The following is a 24,489-nucleotide window of genomic DNA, read 5'->3' on the forward strand; positions in this document are numbered from 1 at the left end:
ATTTGGATTTGCACATGGCAACATCTTTAAACAGGTCCCACCAGTGTAAGAAAATCTGTTTTTCTTCTTGTCGCTAATCTATGGTGTTTGCATAGAAATACTGCTGTTACCTAAAGCTATGATCGAATTCTTCATGTCTGTCCATTAAACTCTTCATATTTCTGCAAGTGGTCATTTTACCTTTATTGATTTAATTCTTTTATTTCTTCCTTACTTCATCTTAGATCCCATCCTTGCCACCCTCGTTGCCCTTCGTGTGTCTCTTTCCATACACAAAGGGCAACTACATACTTTCAATGAGGCTGTCCTTTATTTTATGTTGAAACAACAAAGCACAAGACAAGTCCCCATGGCAGCATATAGCGTGTCCCCCTCCTCAGTAGCCGCTGACTTACAAACACAAAATGGCAGCAGCATCTGCCGCAGCGAGGGGGACTTCCTTCCATTTAAAGGAGCAGCATGTGGAAAATGCCACAAACTATTTACATTGTGAATATTATTTGCAAAATATTGTAATGGGCTTCTCTTCCCCCACAGTGGCAAAGCTGCTGGTGACTGTGGTTTGGAAGAGATGCTGGGGGAATAGCACTAAAACAAAGCATAACAGTGGCAGGTGGGGCAGCTCTTGGCAGGCACTCTCCTGTCAGGCCTTCACCTGGGCAGGAAACTGTTTTCTTGTCCTGTGAAATTGTTTGAGATTGTTTCATCCTAATGACGAACAGGAAAATTTTTTGCAAAGCTCCTCTGAATTTTTTTACATGAAAAACTAGAGAGACTCCCACCCCAGAATGGCCAATGGCCTGGAGAGGTTAGGGCAATCTTGTGAGGAACGCAGGTTTCAAGTCTCTTCATCTCCTGTTTCCCAGAGGAGTGTCCTAAACACTGGGTTACAGAGTCAGTCACTCTCTTGGGCCCAATGAATATTTAATTTATCATAGAATATCAGGGCTGGAAGGGACCTCAGGAGGTCATCTAATCCAACCCCCTGCTCAAAGCAGGACCAGTCCCCAATTAAATCATCCCAGCCAGGGCTTTGTCAAGCCTAATCTTAAAAACCTCTAAGGAAGAAGATTCCACCACCTCCCTAGGTAACGCATTCCAGTGCTTCACCACCCTCCTCGTGAAAACGTTTTTCCTTATATCCAACCTAAACCTCCCCCACTGCAACTTGAGACCATTACTCCTCGTTCGGTCATCTGCTACCACAGAAAACAGTCTAGATCCATCCTCTTTGGAACCCCTTTTCAGGTAGTTGAAAGCAGCTATCAAATCCCCCCTCATTCTTCTCTTCTGCAGACCAAATATTCCCAGTTCCCTCAGCCTCTTTTCATAAATCATGTGCTCCAGCCCCCTAATCATTTTTGTTGCCCTTCGCTGGTGTCTTTCCAATTTTTTCCACATCCTTCTTGTAGTGTGGGGCCCAAAACTGAACACAGTACTCCAGATGAGGCCTCACCAATGCCGAATAGAGGAGAATAATCATGTCCCTTGATCTGCTGGCTGTTAGGATATAGATATTCAGGCCTGTCTGTAAAGGCCTATACTCTCAGAATTTAGGTGTATTTTTATCACTTGGCTAGTTATAGAGGTATAAAAGAAAGAATTAAAATCACTGTCTGCCAGTGTAAGGTCCTTCTCTTACTGTGACAGTCTGAGGCTCTGTTCTAAGGCTAAGGCCTTTGGCTAAGCAACAGAGGCAGCCATAAGCTTGGAAGCGAACGGTCACATCCTCACATTCCAAACTAGTTACATTGAAATAAGGTGTTATTGGGCTGTTAGGAATATAATCCTGTCCTGATAACACCTATCGCCTTCAGAGAAAGGGAAGTGCCTAGAAAATGTAAAAGGAAACTTAGTTTGATAGCATTCTGTCTGGCAAGAACTCACTTATCAATAGCTGGGAAGTGAAATCCTCACTTCTGTATTGTTTTGTCATTATAGTTCCCACTTTGCTATTGTTTGTCTGTATAATCTCTGTCTGGTTCTGTGTTTGTTCCTGTCTACTGTATAATTAATTTTGCTGGGTGTAAACTGATTAAGGTGGTGGGATATAATTGGTTACATAATCATGTTACAATATGTTAGGATTGGTTAGTTAAATTTCAGGAAAATGATTGGTTAAGGTATAGCAATGCAGAACTCAAGTTTTACTATATAGTCTACAGTCAATCAGGAAGTGAGTGGGTGGGGGGGAATGGGAATCATGTTTTGATAAAGGGGGAAATGGGAACAGGGAATGGGGGTGGGGAAATCAGAATCATTTTTGGCTAAGGGCAGGAATGGGAACAGGGATACAGGTGTAAGACTCTGTGGTGTCAGAGCTGGGGAGGAGGACACTAAGGAAGGAAACGGGAATCATGCTTGCTGGAAGTTCATCCCAATAAACATCAAATTGTTTGCACCTTTGGACTTTGGGTATTGTTGCTCTCTGCTATTGCGAGAAGGACTAGAGAAGTAAGTGGATGAAGGAATAAGCCCCCTAACACTGGCAATGCTCCTACTTATACAGCCCAAAATGCTGTTAGCCTTCTTGGCAACAAGGGCACACTGTTGACTCATATCCAGCTTCTTGTCCACTGTAACCTCTAGGTTCTTTTCTGCAGAACTGCTGCCTAGCCACTCGGTCCCTAGTCTGTAGTGGTGCATGGGATTCTTCCATCCTAAATCAGGACTCTGCACTTGTCCTTGTTGAACCTCATTAGATTTCTTTTGGCCCAATCCTCTAATTTGTCTAGGTCCCTCTGTATCCTATCCCTACCTTCCAGCTTATCTACCACTCCTCCCAGTTTAGTGTCATCTGCAAATTTGCTGAGGGTGCAATCCACGCCATCCTCCAGATCATTAATGAAGCTATTGAACAAAACCGGCCCCAGGACCGACCCTTGGGGCTCTCCACTTGATACCGGCTGCCAACTAGACATGGATCCATTGATCACTACCCGTTGAGCCCGATGATCTAGCCAGCTTTCTATCCACCTTACAGTCCATTCATCCAGCCCATACTTCTTTAACTTGCTGCAAGAATACTGTGGGAGACCATGTCAAAAGCTTTGCTAAAGTCCACTGGAATAACACATCCACTGCTTTATTACATTTATATATATAAATTTATATAAAGTGGAACAGCACTAACAAGAGAGACAGAGGCTCACCACAGAATAGCCCAGCTCCTAGTGGTTAGGACACTCACCTAAGATGGAGGAGACCTGGTCTCAAGTCCCTGCCCCAAATCAGATGGAACAGAGACTTAAGCCTAGGTATCCCACAACCCAGGTGAGTGTCCTGACCATTGGGGTGGGTGTCTCTCTCTCTGGTTTGACCAGAAATTCCTTCCTGGACTTGAGAAACCTTCACATAAGTTTAATCAAAGCCAACCCTTCCCCACCAAAATATTTTATTGTGATGAACTGGCATTTTCCAAAGAAAAAACTTTTGGTTGAAAAATTCCCACTCAGCTCTCGTTAGGACTCTGGCTAAATTAAAAGTTTGTTGTGTTTTAGACAATGGGATCTTGCCTCATTCAGTCAGATACCCCTGATGTTATAGTATTTTGCACAGCCCTGTAAAACGTGAGAAACAAAAACCTGTATCTTGAGAGGCAAGGCCAACAAAGCCAGCATTATATTTAGAAATGTATGAGTCAATTTCACAGGTTCCAGTGTAGCAGCTTATGCTCAAATAAATTTGTTACTCTCTAAGGTGCCACAAGTCCTTCTGTTCTTTTTACAGGTTCCAGTGAAGATCAAAAGACACAGCTAAGAACAGCACGCTGCTTTTTTGCCGTGGAACAGCTGAAACAAAGGGAATTTGCCTTCCCCTAACAATGTCCCTTCCCAAGGTAATCTTTTATTCCACCATTACCTTTCATTCCCTTCCTTGGGTCTGTGCAGTAGAGAAAGGCTTTCCAGGCACCACACCAAAGCACAGAACCACACACGGAGATTAACTTGGGATACTTTTGTCCCAGATTTAACGTTGCTTAAAACAAAAGTACAGTTAAAAACTCTACAGAAAATAGTGCTGCTATACGCTTCTAATGGAAGCCACTTTTTCCCCCCCATCTTCTGACGGAAAACATCTCCCTAAAAAGTATTCCTCGTCCTCCTTAGCATGACTAATTAAGCCATGGAACTACTCCTCCACAACAACACTGAACTCTGGCTTCGTAACCAGGCAGCAATCAGTGATCTGATTGTGCCGCATCTACCCCCTTGAAATGTATGTGCTAACCTCATTCCAGACATATTTCCCTGGGCTGTAATGGATTTACACCCTGGATGGATTTGACCCATAGTTCCCCAAGATCAGAGAGCAGTGGAGATTTTAACCACATCCCTGAACCACTGCCCTGCTAATGTCCATGTCCTTGAGCCTGCAAAAAGTCATGCATCTGTTTAACCATTTATAGGATCAGGCTGAGGCCGCAGCACATTTGAAGAACATAGTTAAAACAAAGGTTGATAGGACTGAACAATGTTTTAACAACCTCAGGGAGCTCCCAGGGTGGGTAAACTGCATTCCAGCTGGCTGCTGGGCAAAGGATGTCACTGCAGCATTGTAACAAGGATCCAAACCCATTAATGATATATAGTGCAGATGGCACCTCAAGAAAGGGTCAGACATGTCCGCACCAATAGAAAAGGTAAGATTTAAGCCACATAGCTGAATGGCTGCTTTGAAGAGTGATCACTAAACAGAATTCCCTTGCCCTTCACCCCAGTCTACGCTGTTTTGCAAATCAAGAAAATTACCCTCAAATCTCCTTTCAACTGGCTTGTTCTGTGCGTGGTTGGGTACTCTTATTGAATTTTTTAACAAAGAGAGGTAGACTCTTATTTGGAACTGGACTTGAACTTTTCAGGTGCAACTGATGTGCTGGTATGAAGACATATTTTAACAGCATAGTAAATGTTACTACCGACTGTGTGAATACATATGTATAACCCTTAGCAGCCATAAAAGGGTGCTACACATTGTAAAAGCACCTAGAAATATTTATAAAGCTTAACATGAGTTAACATTCTGAATAAGCATCTTTGATTATTGTGATACTGAACTAGAAAAATTAAGAACATTTTTTCCTCTTTATTTTTTTTGAACAGGGAATTTAATGTTATAATCAAAATGACTGTGCAATTTCTACTCTGTATAATGGCACATTTTATGTACTACTCATATACTGAAAAACTGTGTAATAAATACTATCCATTAGACACCAGAAGAAAAAAACTAAAGCCAATGAAGTCTGCTATTTGCACCATAGTTATGAAAAATCAGGCCTTATACAATTAACAATTACAATTAAATAAAATATGTAGGAGGCAGGGTTTTGATTAAACTTGAAAAGTGATATAAAGTATCTGCATTCCAAATTATTGCTTGACACATTAAAATTCCTGTAAAGGACAGTAAGCAGCATACAAATGCTATACAAATGCTTATTCAAAGCAGGAATTCTAATCTAACAAATATATGTAAATAATTTGTTCAGTGATAAAACTTACAAATTATCATTATTTTTGCTTAAAGCAGGGAGACAATGAGACTACACTTCCCATAGGTAAGCATGGAGAAATTTGAAAGAAGTATTTCATTAGGGACTTTCAACTTCTGCAATTGCCAGTTTTTATTGAGGAACTGAGTATTGCCATTCAGCATTATACCCTTTGCTAAATCAAAATTTTATTCCTGTTTCAGAATTCAAACTTCATAAAACTTTGTACAAACGTTATCTCCAGTGCATCAGAATTTGGCACTGAAGCATAAACTGTACATATCAATTTCATTACTCCTGAGTAAATTCTGCACCAAAAAATAAAAATAAAAATGCAGACCACAATATTTTAGAATTCTGCAAAATTCTGCAAATTTTATTTGTCAATAAATAAATGTAGAGGTTCCAGCATGGCAGTGGGGAGCACAGGCCACTGGCTGCATGGAGGTCTGGGATCACCCTGCAATGACTTCCCGCATAGGCACCGACTTACACTCTGCCCGGGGGGTGCTCGACTCCCCTCCGCCTCTGGCCCCATCCCTGCACTGCCCTCACCCCACCCCTTCCCCAAAGTCCCCGCCCCACCCTGCCTTTTCCACCCCAGCCCCACCCCCTTCCTGCCCCCATTCTATCCCCCTCCCCCAAGTCCCCACCCTTGCCCTGCCTCTTCTCTGCCTCCTTCCCTAAGCGCACTGCATCCCCGCTCCTCCCCTCCCTCCTGGAAAGTCCTAAGTGCCACCAAACAGCTGTTAGGTGGTGGGGGGGCGGGAAGCACTGGGAGGGAGAGGGAGGATTGGGGGTGCAGCTTATGGTGGGTGTGGAGCACCTGCTAATTTTTCCCTGTGGGTGCTCCAGCCCCAGAGCACCCATGGAGTCGACGCTTGTGACTCCCCTCACCTGGGACAGGGACTTGACAGTGAGGCTGCACCTGACCCTGACACAGTGCAAGGGCCGGGGCTGCCCCAGAAACACCCTGGAGCCCTGCCCCTCTGTGGCAGGCACACACAGCCCAGGAGGAACCAAGTATAGAGGGGCTTAGTGTAGTGGGATCTAAGTGTAGGGTGAGAGGGTTCAGTTACAAAATGGTCACTTTAGAACTACACCTCTCTGTATCTGTAAATGTAAAGGGCCAGTCCCATCCCCTCACCAACTTGTCCTGAGAAGAAGTTCTTATAAAATGGGCAGTATTGGAGTAGGTAGAGTTAGTAAGAACTAGCTACTTGCAAAGAAAGTTATGTCTGTGAATAGAGGCTATATGTTACATGTTGCTGCTCTGTCACGTTTTTTGTGTGGTGTATACAAAAGTGTTGCAAATTTTGTGAGCCATAATAAGATAAGCTTTCAAAGTAAAGTTCTTGCTGTTTTTCCTCTCACAGAAGTGGTAATCATCTTCAATAATACTCCCCCTCTTTCTCTTGGATATTGTGACCCCCAGAACAGTTTTTTTCAAAGTTTGGGTCGCGACCCAGTAATGGGACGTGGCATGTAAGGCACTGGGTTGCCCTGCTCAGCACCTAGGGACTCTAGCAGCTCTGGTCAGCATTGCCAACTGGTACTTTTAACGTCCCGTCGGCAGTGCTGCCCACCTAAGGCAGGCTAGTGTCTACCTGTTCTGACACCACACTGTGCCCTGGAAGCAGCCAGCAGAGGGTCTGGCTTCTAGATAGGGAGGCCACAGGGTTCCGTGCGCTGCCCCCACCCTGAGCACCGGCTCTGCACTCTCATTGGCCAGTTCCCGGCCAATGGGAGCTGCAGGGGAGGGGGTGCCTGTGGGCAAGAGCCAGGCGGAGCCACTTGCGTGCCTCCGCCTAGGAGCCGCACCTGCTGCTGGCCATTTCTGGGGCACAGCGCAGTCCATGGTGCCAGGACAGGCAGGAAGCCTGCCTTTGCACCCCAGCTGCGCTGCTGACCGGGAGCTGCCGGAGGTAAGTCCGCACCACAACTCTGTACCCCAATCCCCTACCCCAGCCCTGAGCCTCTGCAAACCCAGAACTGCTTCCTGGACCCCAAACCCCTCATCCCCGACCCCACCCCACACCAGAGCCTGCACCCCCAGCTCAGAGCCCTAACCCCCTCCTGCACCTGAACCCCCTGCCCCGACCTGGAGCCCCCTCCCACACCCCTCATCATAGAATATCAGGATTGGAAGGGACCTCAGGAGATCATCTAGTCCAACCCCCTGCTCAAAGCAGGACCAATCCCCAGTTTTTGGCCCAGATCCCTAAATGGCCCCCTCAAGGATTGAACTCAGAATCCTGGGTTTAGCAGGCCAATGCACAAACCACTGAGCTATCCCTCCCCCCAACCCTCATTTCCTGCCCCACCCTGCAGCCCTCACCCCAACCCTCTGCTCCATCGCTAAGCCCCTCCCACACCCCAAATCTCAGAGCTTGGGTCCACAAACTCAGGCTTGCGCTACGGTGTGAAAAATAGCAGTGTAGATGTTCCCCCCTCAGGCTCTGAAACCACGTGTCAGAGCCAGAGCAGAAACATCTTCAGTGCTATTTTTAGCACTTTAGCTTGAGCCTGAGTCCATAGACCTGGGCTCTAAGACCCTTTGTCATGGACGATTTTTGCGTTGTACACAAACCCTAAGGAATGACTTACGTGTTTCTGGATCTCGGCACAGGTATAGAATGTCTTTCAGAGGCGTTGAGCACTCACAATTCCAATGGGAGTCACAGGTGCTGAGCTCTGGGTGAGATAGGTATTACTTACGCAAAAAATGAACATGGAATTTCAATAGGAATCTTGGTTGGTAAAGAATGCAGGATTTAGTGAAATAGTTGAGTTTAATTGGGACCAATGACTGTTCACCCCAAATGCGTTTGACTTTTTTCTTGTTTTAGCTCATTCCCACTTTTTTTTTTTTACCCTTCCCATCCTTTCTCCAGCAAGGAGCATAGGTGTGCCTTGAATGCACTGTATATTTGCCTCCTCTGCCCTTCTGATAACAGATTCCATGACTCCCATTCCCTTGTTCTACCCTGAATTGCCTATTTACTCCTTAGATTGTTAGGCCCTTCTTAATACCGGCAAGGATGCAAAACTTAGATACTGGCTTTATCAATCTACTTATTAATTTTGAAATTGTCTATTAGGTGACAAAGTCCCTATTTTACTTTTCATTGAGAATGAGTCTGACTCCAGGGCATCAGTAAACGTTTCTCACATGTTGGAGTCATACAAAATAGGGAAGGTATACACCCCTAGCTGGAATGGAGCAAAATGAGCACGCACATCAGGGTGGTCCCATTAGGAACAGAGTGAAGGCACTCCTCCTAGAAAAATTCAGATCTGATAACCTGTTAAGAGGGGATGATGCAAAGATCATTTATTGTCTGAACCTTGGAGAGTAAAATGCTAAAAGAAATAGCCAAAGAGGAAGCTGGTTGTTATACTGGTAGGTATAGCATGTACTGACTCCTGCAGTTAAGGATTCTAAAGGATTATTTTCAAACACTTGTAATCCCTGCTTATAGGAAGGGGAAGATCACTGCTACACTGCTCTGATGAGCCAGGGAGAGGTCTCTCTGCTTCTAGGTAACCAGCACTTTCCCTTCCACAGATCTCTTCGACTTTCCTCCCTTCTCAGCTGGTGCAAGTGAGAGCTCCCCTACCTGTTTCAATCTGCTTCAAGCACCACTAATTGTCAAACTTTTACCTTCTAAGATGAAATTTAGCATACTTGTTGTCAGACTGGAAACAAAGATGTCTGGAAAGTGTGAGGAAAAAATGGTTCAGCCACACTGAAAAATAAAAATGAAATATATTTAGTATAAGAGATGCCACTAGAGCTGTCCACAGAATAAGGCAGGGTTCCTGCAGACAAAATAATATGTATTTACCTACTGTACAGTAGTGCATATGCATAAGAGCACTCTCATGAAAGGTAAGATTTGAACAGGAGTCTCCCTTCTCCCCCTCCAGCAGAGGAACAGGGCCCTGAACCTAGATCTCCAACATCCTAGAGGAGTGCTCTTCCCAGTGGGCTAGCAGTTATATGGTGGGCACCATCACCACCACCACCTCTTCCAGGCCCATTTTGAATGGGACCTTGGCCTCTGAGAATGCCTACCAGATTTGGTCCCACGTGCAACATAGGTGTTTGCCTGCCTATCTTCCCTCAATTTGTGAGTTGCACTAGGATTAGAGAAGAGAAGGGTGTCTAGACACCGACAGTGGGCACATCCAGAGGCAGAAATTTAGGCAGGGGTGGCAAGTTTTATGGGCCCGTGGTGCCTGGGCACCAGGAATATTCCTGGTCCGAGGATGTTTGAGGCTGGGTCTCTTCCTCGGCCACACCTTTCAACCCCAGGCGATTTAAAATGGTCTGGGGCCCCCACCCACCACCGGCAGCGCAGCAGAGCTGAGTGGCTTCCTGCCTGCCTACTCCATGTGGCTGCTGGCCCCTGGCAGGGTGGGCCTGCGTCTACGTGTGCTGCTCCCATTCCAAGCGCCCCTGCTGCCAATAGGAAGCTGCGGGGGCAGTGCCTGGGGGTAGCAGCACATGGAGGCCCCCTGGCCTGCCTGGCTTAGGAGCCCCAGGTAAGCGCCGCACCCCTTCCCAGAGTCTGCACCTCCACCCCTTTCCCACACACCCCCTCCCACCTCCAAACTCCCTCCCAGAGCCTGAACCCTCTCTCCCTTCCCACACACACTCTCCTGCCCCAAAACTCCCTCCCAGAGCCTGCACCCCAGCCCTCCGCACGCCCTCCCTGAGCCTGCACCCAAACTCCACCCCAGAGCCTGAAACCCAGACCCTCTCTCCCACCCAAACTCCCTCCCACAGCCTGCACCCCTCCTGCTCTCCAATCCCATACCCCAGGCCAGGGCCTGCACTCCAGACCTCCTCCCCCAACCCAAACTCCCTCCCAGAGCCTTAGGCAGGTTGGGGGCAGAGTTTGAGGGGGTAGGTTCTGGGCACCACCAAAATTTCTACAAATCTGCTGCCCAGAACCTCTTGCCTTGAAAACTTAGTGAGTTTAGCCACCTATAGAGTTTGGCAGGAGCTGTGAGGACCAGAATAGAGATGAAAAGTGGGACTTTAGGCACCTAAAATGAAGATTTAGATGTCAAAGTACCTTTGTGGATCAGCTGTCACTAATTTAGCAGTGAGTATCACAGGAACTATATAAATTTCAGTCTGAAGAACCCAAATTGCTTGATGAATGACATTCTTTGTAAGAGCATTTGATGCTTAATTGCTGCTGAGATGGTCGCTTCTTTCTAAAACATCTCTCATGCAACTACCTATTTGTATAAAGGAGAGTAGCATTGTAGGCAATAACCTTTGAAGAAATTAAGGGAAGTCCCATCTCCTTATTTCAGGAAGGGTGAAGGAGTATGAATTCTATTGGTTTTTGTGGGGATATTTATTAATATATGTGCAATAGGGAGATTTCTAAAAGAATGCTAAGGTTTGAGGTTGGTAAGAAAGCTTAATGGCTTATTGTAGTGTAAAGTACTAAACATGAGGGTGGCAGAATCCGGTCCTCTGCAAGTCAAAATAATTAAAAAACATACACACACCCTGCAAAGCTTCACTCCCCCTCTTATTCAGTTGTAACATTGTCAATCCACTTTCTATTTAATAATTGTAAAGGTAACTTACTCCATCTTATTCTCTTTCTTCCTGGCTTCATACCAAATTTTCTTTGTTAACATAGATAATGGAACTATTTTTCCTGCACGGTTTTCTGTCTGATCCCTCTTTCCTTCTCTGTCTGATGATGTCCTTTCTTTTTTTCCCCCCACTTTTCTCCCTCTTTCCCCTACCACCCACAGATATTCATCTGAGCACAGACTTTTCCCCCTTATTACATAAAGAGTTGCAAATCTATGAACTCTGATCCCTGACTCCCCCTCTCCAAGAAAGTGTCTTGACTAGGCTGGTCACCAGTGAGGAGCAAGTGACTGAAAAGCCCCACCAAGCTCATTCGCCTTGGGCAAAAGGAGTTTTCCCACCCTTCCTATATCTGCAATGGGGCATGTTAGCTCTTAATCTTTATGCTCCTGGTGAGAAGGGGGTGTGTGTGTGGGTGAATATTCATGGAATATAAATAGAAAATAGGTATAAGAAAATTTGCATTGATTTTCCTACTGCAAGACTTCCTTTTTAAACTTAGCACTTCCTCTGTGTAGCCCTACGTACGGAATGCTGACAGTGCAGCTTGCTGAATAATGCTTGAAGCAAATGTTCCATTCATCTCATTAAGCAAAATAATCAGTGGCTTTTCTAAATAGCTGGTTGAATTCTCATGTATTAGTCATAATTAGAGACCTAACAGTGTTTTAATTAAAAAAAATGCAAACAACTGGTCTGATTTGGAGTAGTGCTGGGCACCTGCTACTCTCCATTACAGCTGGTCTATTACCACCTGTGCTGAATTGCTCTCATGAATTCATTAATTAATTCATTATGAGGAAGGCATGAGAGACTCAGTGAGGCTAAATTCTTCATTAACTTTACAGTTTGTCCAATTCTACTGAAGTTAATTTGGGGTGTTAGTGGAGAAATTGCTCCCCAGTATATAGATATGTACAATGATGCAGAAAACACAAAGGCAGGAACTGAAAGGATCACAAAATATATCAGCCCGGGTATTTCCAAACTGTGGACCTGATGCTGAGCATCTGCTAATCCCATTAACTGATTCAAGAAAATCTGTTTTCACCCACACAGCCATTCAGTTATGTTTCCTAGCTCTAGGGACCAAAATGTAGTATTCAACTTTCTTCCTATAGCTGCACCTGCTCCAAATCCCTCTATCATGCTGGCTTGGTATTCATTCCCACAGGAGTTGATGGGGAATGAGTTAATGTGCCTAGAACAGGGATATGTTTGCAGGAGGATGGAGATTTCCTATTAAACAAGATGGAGAGGAACTGGTGTTGCTCTCAGCAAGGGCAATCAAAAAGGGAGTGACATCCTTGATCCCTGAGGGCTCATATTGTCACAACAAGGCTCAGTAGTAAAAAAGCTTCTACTCCCTATGGCACCAGCAGCTGAACAGTAAATATCACACACATTTCATCCTGTCCCTGCTGGGGCCCTCCTGTGGCGGTCTGGCTGACCCAGTTGATATAGTGTCTATTCTCACTCCTTGTTTCAGTAGCCCCACACTGCTGCTGTTTGGCATCTCTGAGTGGAATGAGCAGTGGCTGAGGCGAGAGGAGTAACCACCTGTCAGCTTCTTGCCTAGCCTCAGCTGAGCAGCAGGAATTGGCAGGAGCTTGCTAGCCCACCCAGCGGGAGCAACTAGTCCCTCTTTTATGCCAAAGCACCAGTATTAGCTCTCCCTTCTTAATGCCTAAGTAAGAAGATGGAATGGGATGAAAAAGTAGGAGCCCCACTGGACCAATCCCCATGTCCTGCGTGAAGGGGCATGCTATCAGCCAAGGCACTGGGAGGGGCAGAAGTGACTGAGGAGAACCCTAGACACCAGCTGTCCAAGTGTATGGAGGGGGGATGGCAAACAGCTGAAGCTTGTTAGTCTCCCTGGACCATACAAAAAGAAACATATCCTAGGAGAAGGCTTTTGTAGCCGGAGTAGTAAAAACCTTCTCCTTCGGGGGGATATATACTACTAATGGATTATAACTTGGGGTTTTTTTTTCTTTCCCAAATAGGTTTTAAATTTGGAAAATAAACCTGCAAAGCCTGCATCCCTGGAGTATGCATATAAGCCTACTGGGCATTATGTTAGAGAAAAGACAGCGTCCAAAGGACTGTAGCTTGCAGACTAGCTGCAACCTCTATTCCACTTTGTTCTCCTTTGCTGTGGGGAGGAAAACAAGTTGCTAGGAGGCAAGTAAGTATGGGATGGGAAAGAGTAAAAGTTGCTACTAACCTTCCTTGGGGTGAGTTGGAATCTCTTTTCAGCCATAATGAGTTCCTCTAAAACATCTACCGCACCTGCTGGGAGTAGGGGGCAGAGAGGCTGTGTACTGCTATGCTCAGGAATAACTATTTAAAAGCCTAGTCATAAATTGGTGGCTAATATAGTTAATGAGAGGGGGATCCTCTTATTAATTGTAATCTCTATGGAGCAGAGACCATTACTTCAGTTGTGCTTGGCACTGTACTAAATTCTTATTACGGCTTTTAGCTGCTTCTGTAGTACAATCTACATATAAGATGAGACAATATGTGAGTAAAGCAAAAAGACAGAAGGAAAAACAAAGTAACAGTGAGGCAGTTATGACTGGTGTAATAAGCATTGGTCAATACACACTGCTGTCAAGTAACTTGTAGGCATCGTTCTATGGGTGGAGGTACTCTAGGAAAAGATTTGAAGAAGGAACTGTAGAGATTCCTAGCTTGGACTCTGACTACCATTGCCTATCCTATACCTGTTTTGGGGGGATAACTAGAGAGTTTCTATCACCATCATTGTCAGTCAAGCACTTTTTACCAGCATCAAATTTCTTTGTTTGAAAAAGAACTCAAGGTGTGGCAAAAAAAAAATCATGCTAAATCAACATCTCCAGAGAGGCACTTTCACATTCACAAGTAAAAAGAGTGTAATGGCTTCAATTTGAAGCCAAGAGGAGACCACAAAATTACCACAGTTTAATAATAAATGATTATTTCTGTTTAGCAGCAGGTGTGGACAGGGCAGCAGTGAGCCGCATAAAGTGCGCCATGTAAGGTCATTTGTGTTCATGTCAGAACTAAACCTCCACTCATTCGAGGAAGGGGTGGGGGTTACATTATTAGCATGGATAAAACTGTATTAGCTAATGGCAAAATCTGCAAGACAAAGATTGGATTCAATTTAAATCTGGAATTTAAAATGTGCAATAGTCCTTCGTGACCACCCAAGGAGGTGTCCTTTAACAACGGATTAAAAAACACTTTCCTGGAAACCTGGGAGAAACTACAAAGTGGATGTGGTTGTTAGTGCAGCTTTCTGTGTAGACAGGTGTTTCGTGTAAAACACTTTCTAAGTGAAATTCAACTTTCAGCACCTCTAGCTTTTAAAGCTTGCTTGCTTGCTTGCTTGCGATGACAGCTAGTGCTTGGTTTAGTTGGAACAATGGCTTGGTTTGTTTTTTTAAATGCAGGCTGTTATAAATACTTATGTGCCTCTGTGAACAACAATTTCAGGCTGAAGTGAAGGGAGAGAAGTATGTGATCTATTTAAATACTTTTAACATGTTCATCATCAGAACACTGGGTGAACCAGATGCTCCTTTATGCAAAGGGAGAGAAGTGAGAGAGGCAGCTGGCAGAGCAGCCTTCACCTTCTAGAGCAAACAGTGCGGAACCCACAGGGTGAATAGCACCATGCACTAGGTGAGCGCTATGGGGGTCTACCCAGTCCCACTCGCCATACTCAAGATGGGCTCTAATTTGGATGACACCACCCAGGGCCAACCTCCTGTGCACTAGCTGGTTTCCGGAGTCTCCTGCAGGAGGATCAGAGTACCCTCTGCCCAAACATGGGAGAGTACCTGACACTTGAGGCCACTCACCTACAGCTCTCAGTGGGGCATACCTTCTTTGGGGGCATGGAAGCAAGCTCAGCAGGGGCCTCCTCTTGAAAGGAGGGAAGGAGCTGGGCCGTGACTTATGTTTATCACACTTACTTTTTGAGACAAGCACCCAGCCCTCATTGGTGATAACAAAAGGAGGGCTAGCAGGGGAAGGCTTGGCAGGTAAGGATGGCAGGATGGGGGCGAAAGAGAACATGACCAGGGAGAGGGAAGGCCTTCCTCTAAGGGGGAGGAGGGGCTCTCCCTTGCCCATCATCACACATGCACCCCTCAAGGACCCTGCCAGATGGCTATCGAAGGCTGGGTCTGCCTGCTCAGCCAGGCAGGACAAGGATTCCTCCTGATGCCCAAGGGGAGTTGGCAGATGTCAGCTTTAGATGGAGGAGGGGAGCTGGATGGGAAAGGTTGCCAACAGTGGTGGTGCTGCTGCTGTCCTGAGGCCCAGGAAGGCCCAGTGCCCCCTCTTTGCTGGCCCAAGGGGGACTACCTTTGGACATGCCTCGGTGCTTGCCAGGGGAAGCAAAGAGCCTTCCCCGGCAAATAATGTAGAAGACCCCTGATGGGCACCATGAACGACCCCTCCAGGCCGCATCGCTACCATGTGCCATTGCTGGTAGCTGGAGGTATCCTCTCAGCATGAAGATCAGCTGAAGGAGGGCAGGGTCCTCACAGCCCTGTGGCAGTAAGGTGCTATGGGAGACCAGCTTTCCCATGGCAGAGAGAAGAAGCAGAAGAGCAGTGTTAGGAAGGAAGGGTGGGACAGAGGGGAAAACCACCCGTAGGCCCAGATCCTCCAGAGTCTTAAGGGGGGGACAAAGACACCTTCCACTGAGGTGCCTTTCTCCACATCCACCTGGGCAGCAACCTCCACTGCCAGGGGGAAGATGGCCTCCAAGATGTCTGGGCAGACCATCTCCACAGCTGCGAGCCCCGCTACTTGTGCCAATGCCGCTGCCCCACGTAGGTCTCAGTGTGGGGTAGGGCAGTCATGAAGGAAGAAGCAGTGGTGGGGGGAGGGGCTGTGGCAGATGGTATGGCAGGCCCAGCCATAGGCAGGTGGGTGAATGCCCCCGCAGCTGGAGGAGCTGTAACCCCACAGCTGGTGGAAGGAATGGAAAAGGAGGGGCGTAGCCAGGGCAGCTGTTGTGGAAGGGGGCTTCCAGGCAGGGCCCTATCCAGTCCCTTTTTGCCAGCTGAGGTGGCCGCACAAGTGGTGGCAGCTATAAAGTTCCCACTTGTACCTGCTATTGGTGTTATGAAGGCACTTGGGACCATGCGGGGGCCAAAACCTGAGGGGTACAGCAATGGTGATTGCCCCCCCTTAATTTGATCCTTCTTACACCCCCCCCCCCCGCCAATAAAAGCAGCAGCCTCAGCCCTGGCTGTGTCAGGGTGTGCTGGGGGGGGGGGGAGCGGGGGGAGCTAAGGCTCTTCCCCCCTGCAGTGGGGGCAAACACAAGCAGAGACAGTCAAAATAATGGGGGAAGGAGAACCCAGGAGGGGAGGGGACCAACTCCTCTGGCTGGACAGGGAGTGGGGAACTCCACAAAGAAAAGGGGGCAGGGAAGATTAGCAGCGGAAGGAAGCAACGCATGGCAAAAGGAGAGGAACAAACTGAAGGAGGAAGAGCTGGGGACCGGCTCGGTGGAAGGGAAGTGTGTGTGTGTGTGTGGGGGGGTGAGTGAATAATAAAGGGCGGGAAGGGGGAACGGCTCGGAAAGGGCGGGGTGGCCAGGTGGGGGAAAGGGCCCCCCTTCACCGGGGTGGGAGAGCCCGGGTGCTCGGCAGGCAGGGGGCTGCTGTCCCCGCTCCCGCTGGCTGTAAGGAGCGGTGGGCGGATGAAGAGCTCCAGGCCTCCCCCCCCGACAGCAGCCGATCAGAGCAGCAGCCTCCGCCTCCTTCCTGAGCAGCCGCCGCCGCTTGCAGACTCAGCCCCCGTCCAGACTCAGAGCCGCGGCGGCTGCACGTTGCTCCCCTTGCCATCCGAGGGGGCTCCGCAGCCTAGACGAGCGCCCCGCTCCGCTCCCGGGAGCTGGCGGGAAGCAGAGGAGGACGCGGGTGTCCCGCAGCACAGGTGAGAGCCGGTTTGCTTTGAAGTGCAGCCAGCCCTGGCGTGAGAGGGGCTCCTGGTCTGGCTGGGGGGCGGTGGAGCGCGGGCGCTGGGCCCCTGGCTCCTTCTGCGCCCACATGGGCTGGCTTGCATGCCCCTCGGTTATACCTGCAGACGTGCAAGCCCCTCGCCTCTGCAAACGGTCGGGTTCTTGTTTCTGCCTGCCTTCCGCTACTCATTGCGTGCCGGGAGATCAGTGCAGGAGCAGCGTGGAGGGCGAAGTGCATTTGTGCACCGTTACCTTCGTGTGCCATTTACAACAAGAAATCCATAATGTTTCTAACACCGTTTGAACCCCTCCCCCGTTTATCTAGTAGGAGAGCGAGGGTGAGTGAAGGAGAAGACTCTAATTGAAGAGATTTTCCTTCCCACTTCTTGGTATCGGAGTCTTGCTGGCGAGCCTTTAATCTCCACCCAACCCCCTTGCTCTGAATCTAAACGAAAAGTTGCTGCTGCTTGGGAAAGTGGTGGTCTCGAGCCTTCTCCGTCTATGCTGCTTATCTTGCGCTCTGTGTACTCGGAAGCAGGGCAGCCCGCTGTGCCTCCTGCAGGGACAATCCGCATTTCAGCTGTTGCATACAATAGCGGAGCCTGAGTGTGCTGCTGCCTCTCAGGGGCTATAAGAACTAGTTTAATACTGAGTTAATTCATCTCGCCCTTTCTCCCGTCTGTGTTCGGATTTCTGGCTAACTCCTCGTGAAATGCAAAGGAAAATAAACTGCATGGGGGAAATTAAAATTTAGTCGTCTGTGTCTCTAATTTCTCTATAGATTGATGCCTGTATATTCGGGGGGGAAATACTTACAAATATAGTATTTGAAACATAGGAACTATCTTAAATTATTAAAACTGTAGCTCTAGTTGGCTTTTCACTGTTTTCTTTGTTGTATACTTGTTCAAACTAAGTGAAGTGTAAAATTTAGCTTAATTTCATTTTGGTCACAGCTTGGTTTTAGTTATTTTCACGTTTTAATGTGCTCCTGCTCTAGCACAGTAAACTAATGTTTAGATCCCAATCACAGCAGGAAAATGTGTGTTTAAAAATATTCTAATAAAAGCTTGTTTTTTAAAAAGATGTTTTGGAAACATTATATATAGTTCTTAAGTTTTTGTATAGCTTGTTTTAATGAGTTTAAATTTGGGTCAGATTTGATCTGGTAAGGAAGTTTTGTTTCCCCCCTACATTGTTTTTGTGTTTGCGTGATATACACATACCATAGATATTTGTGTATACAGTGCAGATGGATTTTTGTAGGTCTCAGTGTGTGTGATTTCATATAAAAAATTTCATCTGAAGTGCAAGTAAATTTTGAGTCTTCACAATGGTAAATCATAATCTTTCATCTTAATTCTGTTTGTGAATCCTCCACTGATTTACAAAATCATCCCAAACAAATCAAATTGTTTGCATTATCATAGTGTTAAGAAGCTTCAGTCATGGATCAGACTCCATTGTGTTAGGTGCTGTACAAACACAGAACAATGAGAGTCCCTGCCCAAAACAGCTTACAATGTAAATGGTATTCCTCCACACTATAAGAAGTTGGATTCCATTTAAGGTTCAGAATCATAATGAAATCTGCCTCCAACTTCATGTTCCTGTGGAGTTTCCTCTGAGAAAAGGAATTCAGGAATGCAGAAGTTAGGAACTATATGCAATGGCTGTTAGGTGCAAGTTTATAGTGGTCGAGGGCCTTACTGGATTGGGCATAACATGCCTTTCTATAGAGTATGAGTATCCTGTTTTGGGAGATGTTAAATATTCCTTGTATTCTTTCTCGGGTATATCCTTGTCTTGTTACACACTCTGATTTCTTAGAACTTTGAACTCTTCATAGTCTTATCCCAGTCATGCACTGGGAGTGGTAACCTGTTACAAAAAATTACTTTAAAGAACAAGACTATTAGTTTAAAAGCGCTGTATCTCTTCACTTGGGAGGAAAAGAACTACAAGAAAAGCTATTTTTGATCTTTGTAACCTGAATGGAGCCCAGGATCATTGGCAGCCTTGTTAAGAGTATGTTCTTGGGAGGTTTCCAACCCAATATCCAGACCATGGAGGATTGGAAACATGGACAGCCATCCTTATGCTTATATTGGAACCTATAGCTATTTAAACCAAGTAGGTTCAAATACAAGCATATCTTAAGAAGCTTTTGTTGATCACCCATCACTTGCCCCCTTATTGTTAAAAATAGAGAATAAGCAATGATGCAGCATGGAATAAGTAGTAGATGTTGAGCTGAATATCCAAATCTATTGACCCAGGTGGTAAATATCTGCCTTTGGGGACAGCAAGTCGTTTTGTTCTCCAAAACAAGAATCACCACATATGTCACTGTTACATGTCTATTGAGGGCTGAATTATGCGTCCCCCTGCATGGGTGTGTTAGAGAGGGAAGTGTAGGAAGTTGATTCTCCCTCCGTGGAGGTGTGGGGGAAATTGATGTTAACCTTGCTGTTGAAACTGACCCCATCCCATTCTGCATCAAAATCTATGCACTGTATGCAACATATGCAAGAGCTGTAACGCAAGAGGCCTACAGGCCTGTATCCTGTAAGACCTGGCTTAAGATAAAGCATTTACGTGTGCTAGGCTGTGGCACTTGACCCAGATAATGGACTAGGCCAATCTCTAACTAGAAAAGAACCAAAAGTCCCTAGCTGTCCATTATAGGCACCGTCCACCCCGCAAAAGTCCATAGTCAAAACACTGCCACAGTAAACCGCAGATCTTGATAAGATCTTAATAATAACATGGTGCGTCAGCACTGTGCTAGTTATGAAACTGCCCTTCCATTCATTCCTTTATAAAGCTTTATTAATAATGCTTGAATTTGGCTTGAATTTGGACCTATAGAAGTCTGGTATTATAGGGGTAGGGCAGAGAGAGACCAAGGTGGCACCCGCATGTGACCATCTCTGTCTCCTTCTACCTGCATGCTTGTATTCAATAAAGGACCTCAGACTGTTTGGACCAAACCAATGGTGTGACTCATTTTCCACAACATAGGGACTGGGTGTAATCTAGCTCTCCCTTCTGAGGGCTGAAGGACTGAGGTGGGTAGCACTAGTGACTTGAGGTGGGTATTGCTGGATGGGCGAGGCTAGGGCTGTGACTCCTTCACTCGTGGGCAGTGGGTATCCTAGTACAGGAGAGGCTGTGCCTCCTCGAACAGCCTGGTGCGGCCCTGCCCACGCTCCACCCCCAGATCCCCTGCTGCCTGCTTCCAGTTCCCTTCCTGCTCTTCTGTGGCAGAGAGGCTAGGGCAGGCAGGCTGGGGTCAGTGCTTGTAAGGCCCAGGGCAGGAGGTGCTGGGACTGGAGCCAAGTCATGCTGCCCACCCGGTGCTCCAGGGTTGGGGGTGCTGGGACCACTCTGCCTGCCCGGTGCTCCGGGGCTGGGGGTGCATGGGGATCCGGCGGCCATGGGGTGTGTATGTGTGCAACCTTGGCTCTGGTGAGGGATCGGGGCTAGCCTCCCCCAATGGCTCATTCACCTGCTTTCACTGTTTTCCAGGAATAGAAAGGTGCACTTTTCCCAGTAATGCCCTCATGCCCCTTCCAGGCCTCTGGAGTTAAGTCTCCTCATGGGCAGGTGTGCTGCTTTGAGCTTTCTGTGCTGAGGAATCGCAGAGCTGCTCAGGATGCTGCTCCTGGCAGCTGAGAAGGCTGTGGGAGAACTCAAAGGGATTCACAGAACCATAGGCAGGCAGGCAGAGCGGGTTGTTTCAGGAGAGACTGCTGTGCCGAGCAGAGCCGGGGGCTGACCCTCCTGCTGCCTCAGGATAGGGTGGTCAGCCTGCTTTCTCCCCCAGACACCACTCTCCTCTCCTTCTCCCCTCCCCGCCCCCTTCAGTTGAAAAAGTGGCTGACAATCTACTAGGATGCCCCTGGAATGATGGGATTGAGAAACCTGCATCATGTGATGCTGTACCTGCCCCATGAGGCATTGCAAACCCTTCCCAAAGCACCCTGTGGCCAGTGTTGATGCACTCTGCCAACACAAGGAGTTAGTGTGGATGTGCGACAGCGGTTTTAATTAAAATGCTTTAGTTAAAGCGGCATAACTTTTGTTGACAAAACTTTGTAATGTAGACAAGGCCAAGGTGGGTGAGGTAATATCTTTTATAGGACCAACTTCTCTTGGTGAGAGAGACAAGCTTTTGAGCTACACTGAGCTCTTCCTCAGGTCTCGGAAACTTAATCAGAGTGACACGGCTCAATACAAGCTGGAACAGATTGTTTAGCATAAGTAGTTAACACATGTTTCAAGGGCCATTTCACCTTGAACAGTCCCATTAACACCCCTCCAGTCATAAGGAGGAAAGGAAGAGGGCTAGGGAAGGAGCTCTGGGGTTTGTTAGTCAGTTACAGATTGTTGTAATAAACCATAGACAGTCCAGTATCTCTATTCATAGAAGATTAGGGTTGGATGAGACCTCAGAGGGTCATCTAGTCCAACCCCCTGCTCAAAGCGGGACCAACCCCCAACTAAATCATCCCAGCCAGGGTTTTGTCAAGCTGGGCCTTCAAAACCTCTCAGGATGGAGATTCCACCGCCTCCCTAGGTAACCCACTCCAGTGCTTCACCACCCTCCTAGTAAAAAAGTTTTTCCTAATATCCAACCTAGACCTCCTCCACCCCAACTTGAGACCATTGCTTATTTAGTCCCTGATTTTTAGTATCTAGCAAAGTTATGAATTTAAGCTCCCATGCTCCTCTTTTGGAATTACTGGAGGGGTGTTAATAGGCCACTTCAGCTTATGCTAAACAGTCTGCTCCACTGTGTATTTAGCTGTGACACTCTGATTAAGGGCTTGTCTTCCTGTACAGTGCTACAGCAAAGCAGCTGCAGCGCTTTAGTGAAGATACTAGTATGCAGACTGGAGACCTTCTCCTGTCAGTGGAGTTAGCTACCACCTCTCGGGGAGGTGGATTATGTCGACAGGAGAAGCTCTGCTGTTGACATAGCACTGTCTACGTGGCGGGGGAGGGGCATGCCATATGACACTTTTCAGCCAGTTATAATCAGCAGTTGTGTCCGCACCAATGGGTGTCATACTACTGTTTGTTTTTGTGAAATTTAAAGTTAATTAAATAGAAAACTTCTTTGTAAATTTATTAACATCAGGGCTTAAATTCAGCTGGATCCATCTGGAGCAGAGCTCCGGTAAATATTTTCAAACCTTGGGAAGCTCCGGCAGCCCCATGCGGGGCTGAAGCCCCAAGCCCCAGCAGTGCTGGGAAATACTTTGAGAATTCAAGCCCTGATTAACATGCCATTTTTAAAAATGGCAACATCTAAGGGTATGTCTACACTACGAAATTAGGTCGAATTTATAGAAGTCGGTTTTTTAGAAATCGGTTTTATATATTCGAGTGTGTGTGTCCCCACAGAAAATGCTCTAAGTGCATTAAGTGCATTAACTCGGCGGAGCGCTTCCACAGTACCGAGGCAAGCGTCGACTTCCGGAGCGTTGCACTGTGGGTAGCTATCCCACAGTTCCCGCAGTCTCCGCTGCCCATTGGAATTCTGGGTTGAGATCCCAATGCCTGATGGGGCTAAAACATTGTCGCGGGTGGTTCTGGGTACAAATCGTCAGGCCCCCGTTCCCTCCCTCCCCCCATGAAAGCAAGGGCAGACAATCATTTCGCGCCTTTTTTCCTGAGTTACCTGTGCAGACGCCATACTACGGCAAGCATGGAACCCGCTCAGGTAACCGTCACCCTATGTCTCCTGGGTGCTGGCAGACGCGGTACGGCATTGCTACACAGTAGCAGCAATCCCTTGCCTTGTGGCAGCAGACGGTACAGTACGACTGGTAGCCGTCATCGTCATGTCTGAGATGCTCCTGGTCGCCTCTGTGAGGTCGATCAGGAGAGCCAGGGCAGACATGGGCGCAGGGACTAAATTTGGAGTGACTTGAGCAGGTCATTCTCTTTAGTCCTGCAGTCAGTCCTATTGAACCGTCTTATGGTGAGCGGGCAGGCGATACGGACTGCTAGCAGTCGTACTGTACCATCTTCTGCCGAGCAGCCATGAGATGTGGATGGCATGCAGTCCTTCTGCACTGTCTGCTGCCAGCCAAAGATGTAAAAGATAGATGGAGTGGATCAAAACAAGAAATAGATCAGATTTGTTTTGTACTCATTTGCTTCCCCCCCGTCCCCTGTCTAGGGGACTCATTCTTCTAGATCACACTGCAGTCACTTACAGAGAAGGTGCAGCGAGGTAAATCTAGCCATGTATCAATCAGAGGCCAGGCTAACCTTCTTGTTCCAATAAGGACAATAACTTAGGTGCACCATTTCTTATTGGAACCCTCCGTGAAGTCCTGCCTGAAATACTCCTTGATGTAAAGCCACCCCCTTTGTTGATTTTAGCTCCCTGAAGCCAACCCTGTAAGCGCCCCTCCCAGCGTCAGAGCAATGGCAAACAATCGGGCATCTGAGAGTGCTGTCCAGAGCAGTCACAATGGAGCACTCTGATGGGGCTAAAACATTGTCGCGGGTGGTTCTGGGTACGTGTCGTCAGGCCCCCGTTCCCTCCCTCCCTCCGTGAAAGCAAGGACAGACAATCATTTCGCGCCTTTTTTCCTGAGTTACCTGTGCAGACGCCATACCACGGCAAGCATGGAGCCAGCTCAGGTAACCGTCACCCTATGTCTCCTGGGTGCTGGCAGACGCGGTACTGCTTTGTTGCACAGTAGCAGCAATCCATTGCCTTCTGGCAGCAGACGGTGCAATACGATTGGTAGTCGTCCTCGTCGTGTCCGAGGTGCTCCTGGCCACATCGGCTGGGAGCGCCTGGGCAGACATGGGCGCAGGGACTAAATTTGGAGTGACTTGACCAGGTCATTCTCTTTAGTCCTGCAGTCCTATTGAACCGTCTTATGGTGAGCGGGCAGGCGATACGGACTGCTAGCAGTCGTATTGTACCATCTTATGCCAGGCAGGCAAGAGATGAAGATGGCTAGCAGTCGTACTGTACCATCTTCTGCTGAGCAGCCATGAGATGTGGATGGCATGCAGTCCTTCTGCACCGTCTGCTGCCAGCCAAAGATGTAAAAGATAGATGGAGTGGATCAAAACAAGAAATAGACCAGATTTGTTTTGTACTCATTTGCTTCCCCCCTCCCCTGTCTAGGGGACTCATTCTTCTAGATCACACTGCAGTCACTTACAGAGAAGGTGCAGCGAGGTAAATCTAGCCGTGTATCAATCAGAGGCCAGGCTAACCTTCTTGTTCCAATAAGGACAATAACTTAGGTGCACCATTTCTTATTGGAACCCTCCGTGCAGTCCTGCCTGAAATACTCCTTGATGTACAGGCACACCCTTTGTTGATTTTAGCTCCCTGAAACCAACCCTGTAAGCCAT

At 47.3% G+C, this 24,489-nt stretch overlaps 1 protein-coding gene across 11 annotated transcripts in view; it reads left to right on the top strand.

The window, feature by feature from the left end:
* The first annotated feature begins 4,625 nt into the window (after positions 1-4,625).
* HTR1F (5-hydroxytryptamine receptor 1F) overlaps positions 4,626-24,489 on the top strand; it is a 206,534-nt gene continuing 186,670 nt past the window's right edge. For 10 of the 11 annotated variants that reach the window (XM_084611824.1, XM_084611822.1, XM_084611825.1 and 7 more), the window contains exon 1: positions 16,738-17,069. Coding sequence is in view for 2 of the 11 variants with exons in the window: in XM_084611822.1 (XP_084467948.1) it covers positions 16,834-17,069 (236 nt within the window). In the remaining 9 variants the exon portion in view is untranslated. Of the gene's footprint in view, positions 4,643-16,737; positions 17,070-24,489 lie in introns of those variants that run through there. The other variant, XM_084611826.1, reaches the window with a different exon arrangement.

The sequence above is a fragment of the Lepidochelys olivacea genome (assembly GCF_965140295.1).
Source record: "Lepidochelys olivacea isolate rLepOli2 genome assembly, chromosome: 1".
In the NCBI taxonomy this organism is placed as follows: domain Eukaryota; kingdom Metazoa; phylum Chordata; order Testudines; family Cheloniidae; genus Lepidochelys; species Lepidochelys olivacea.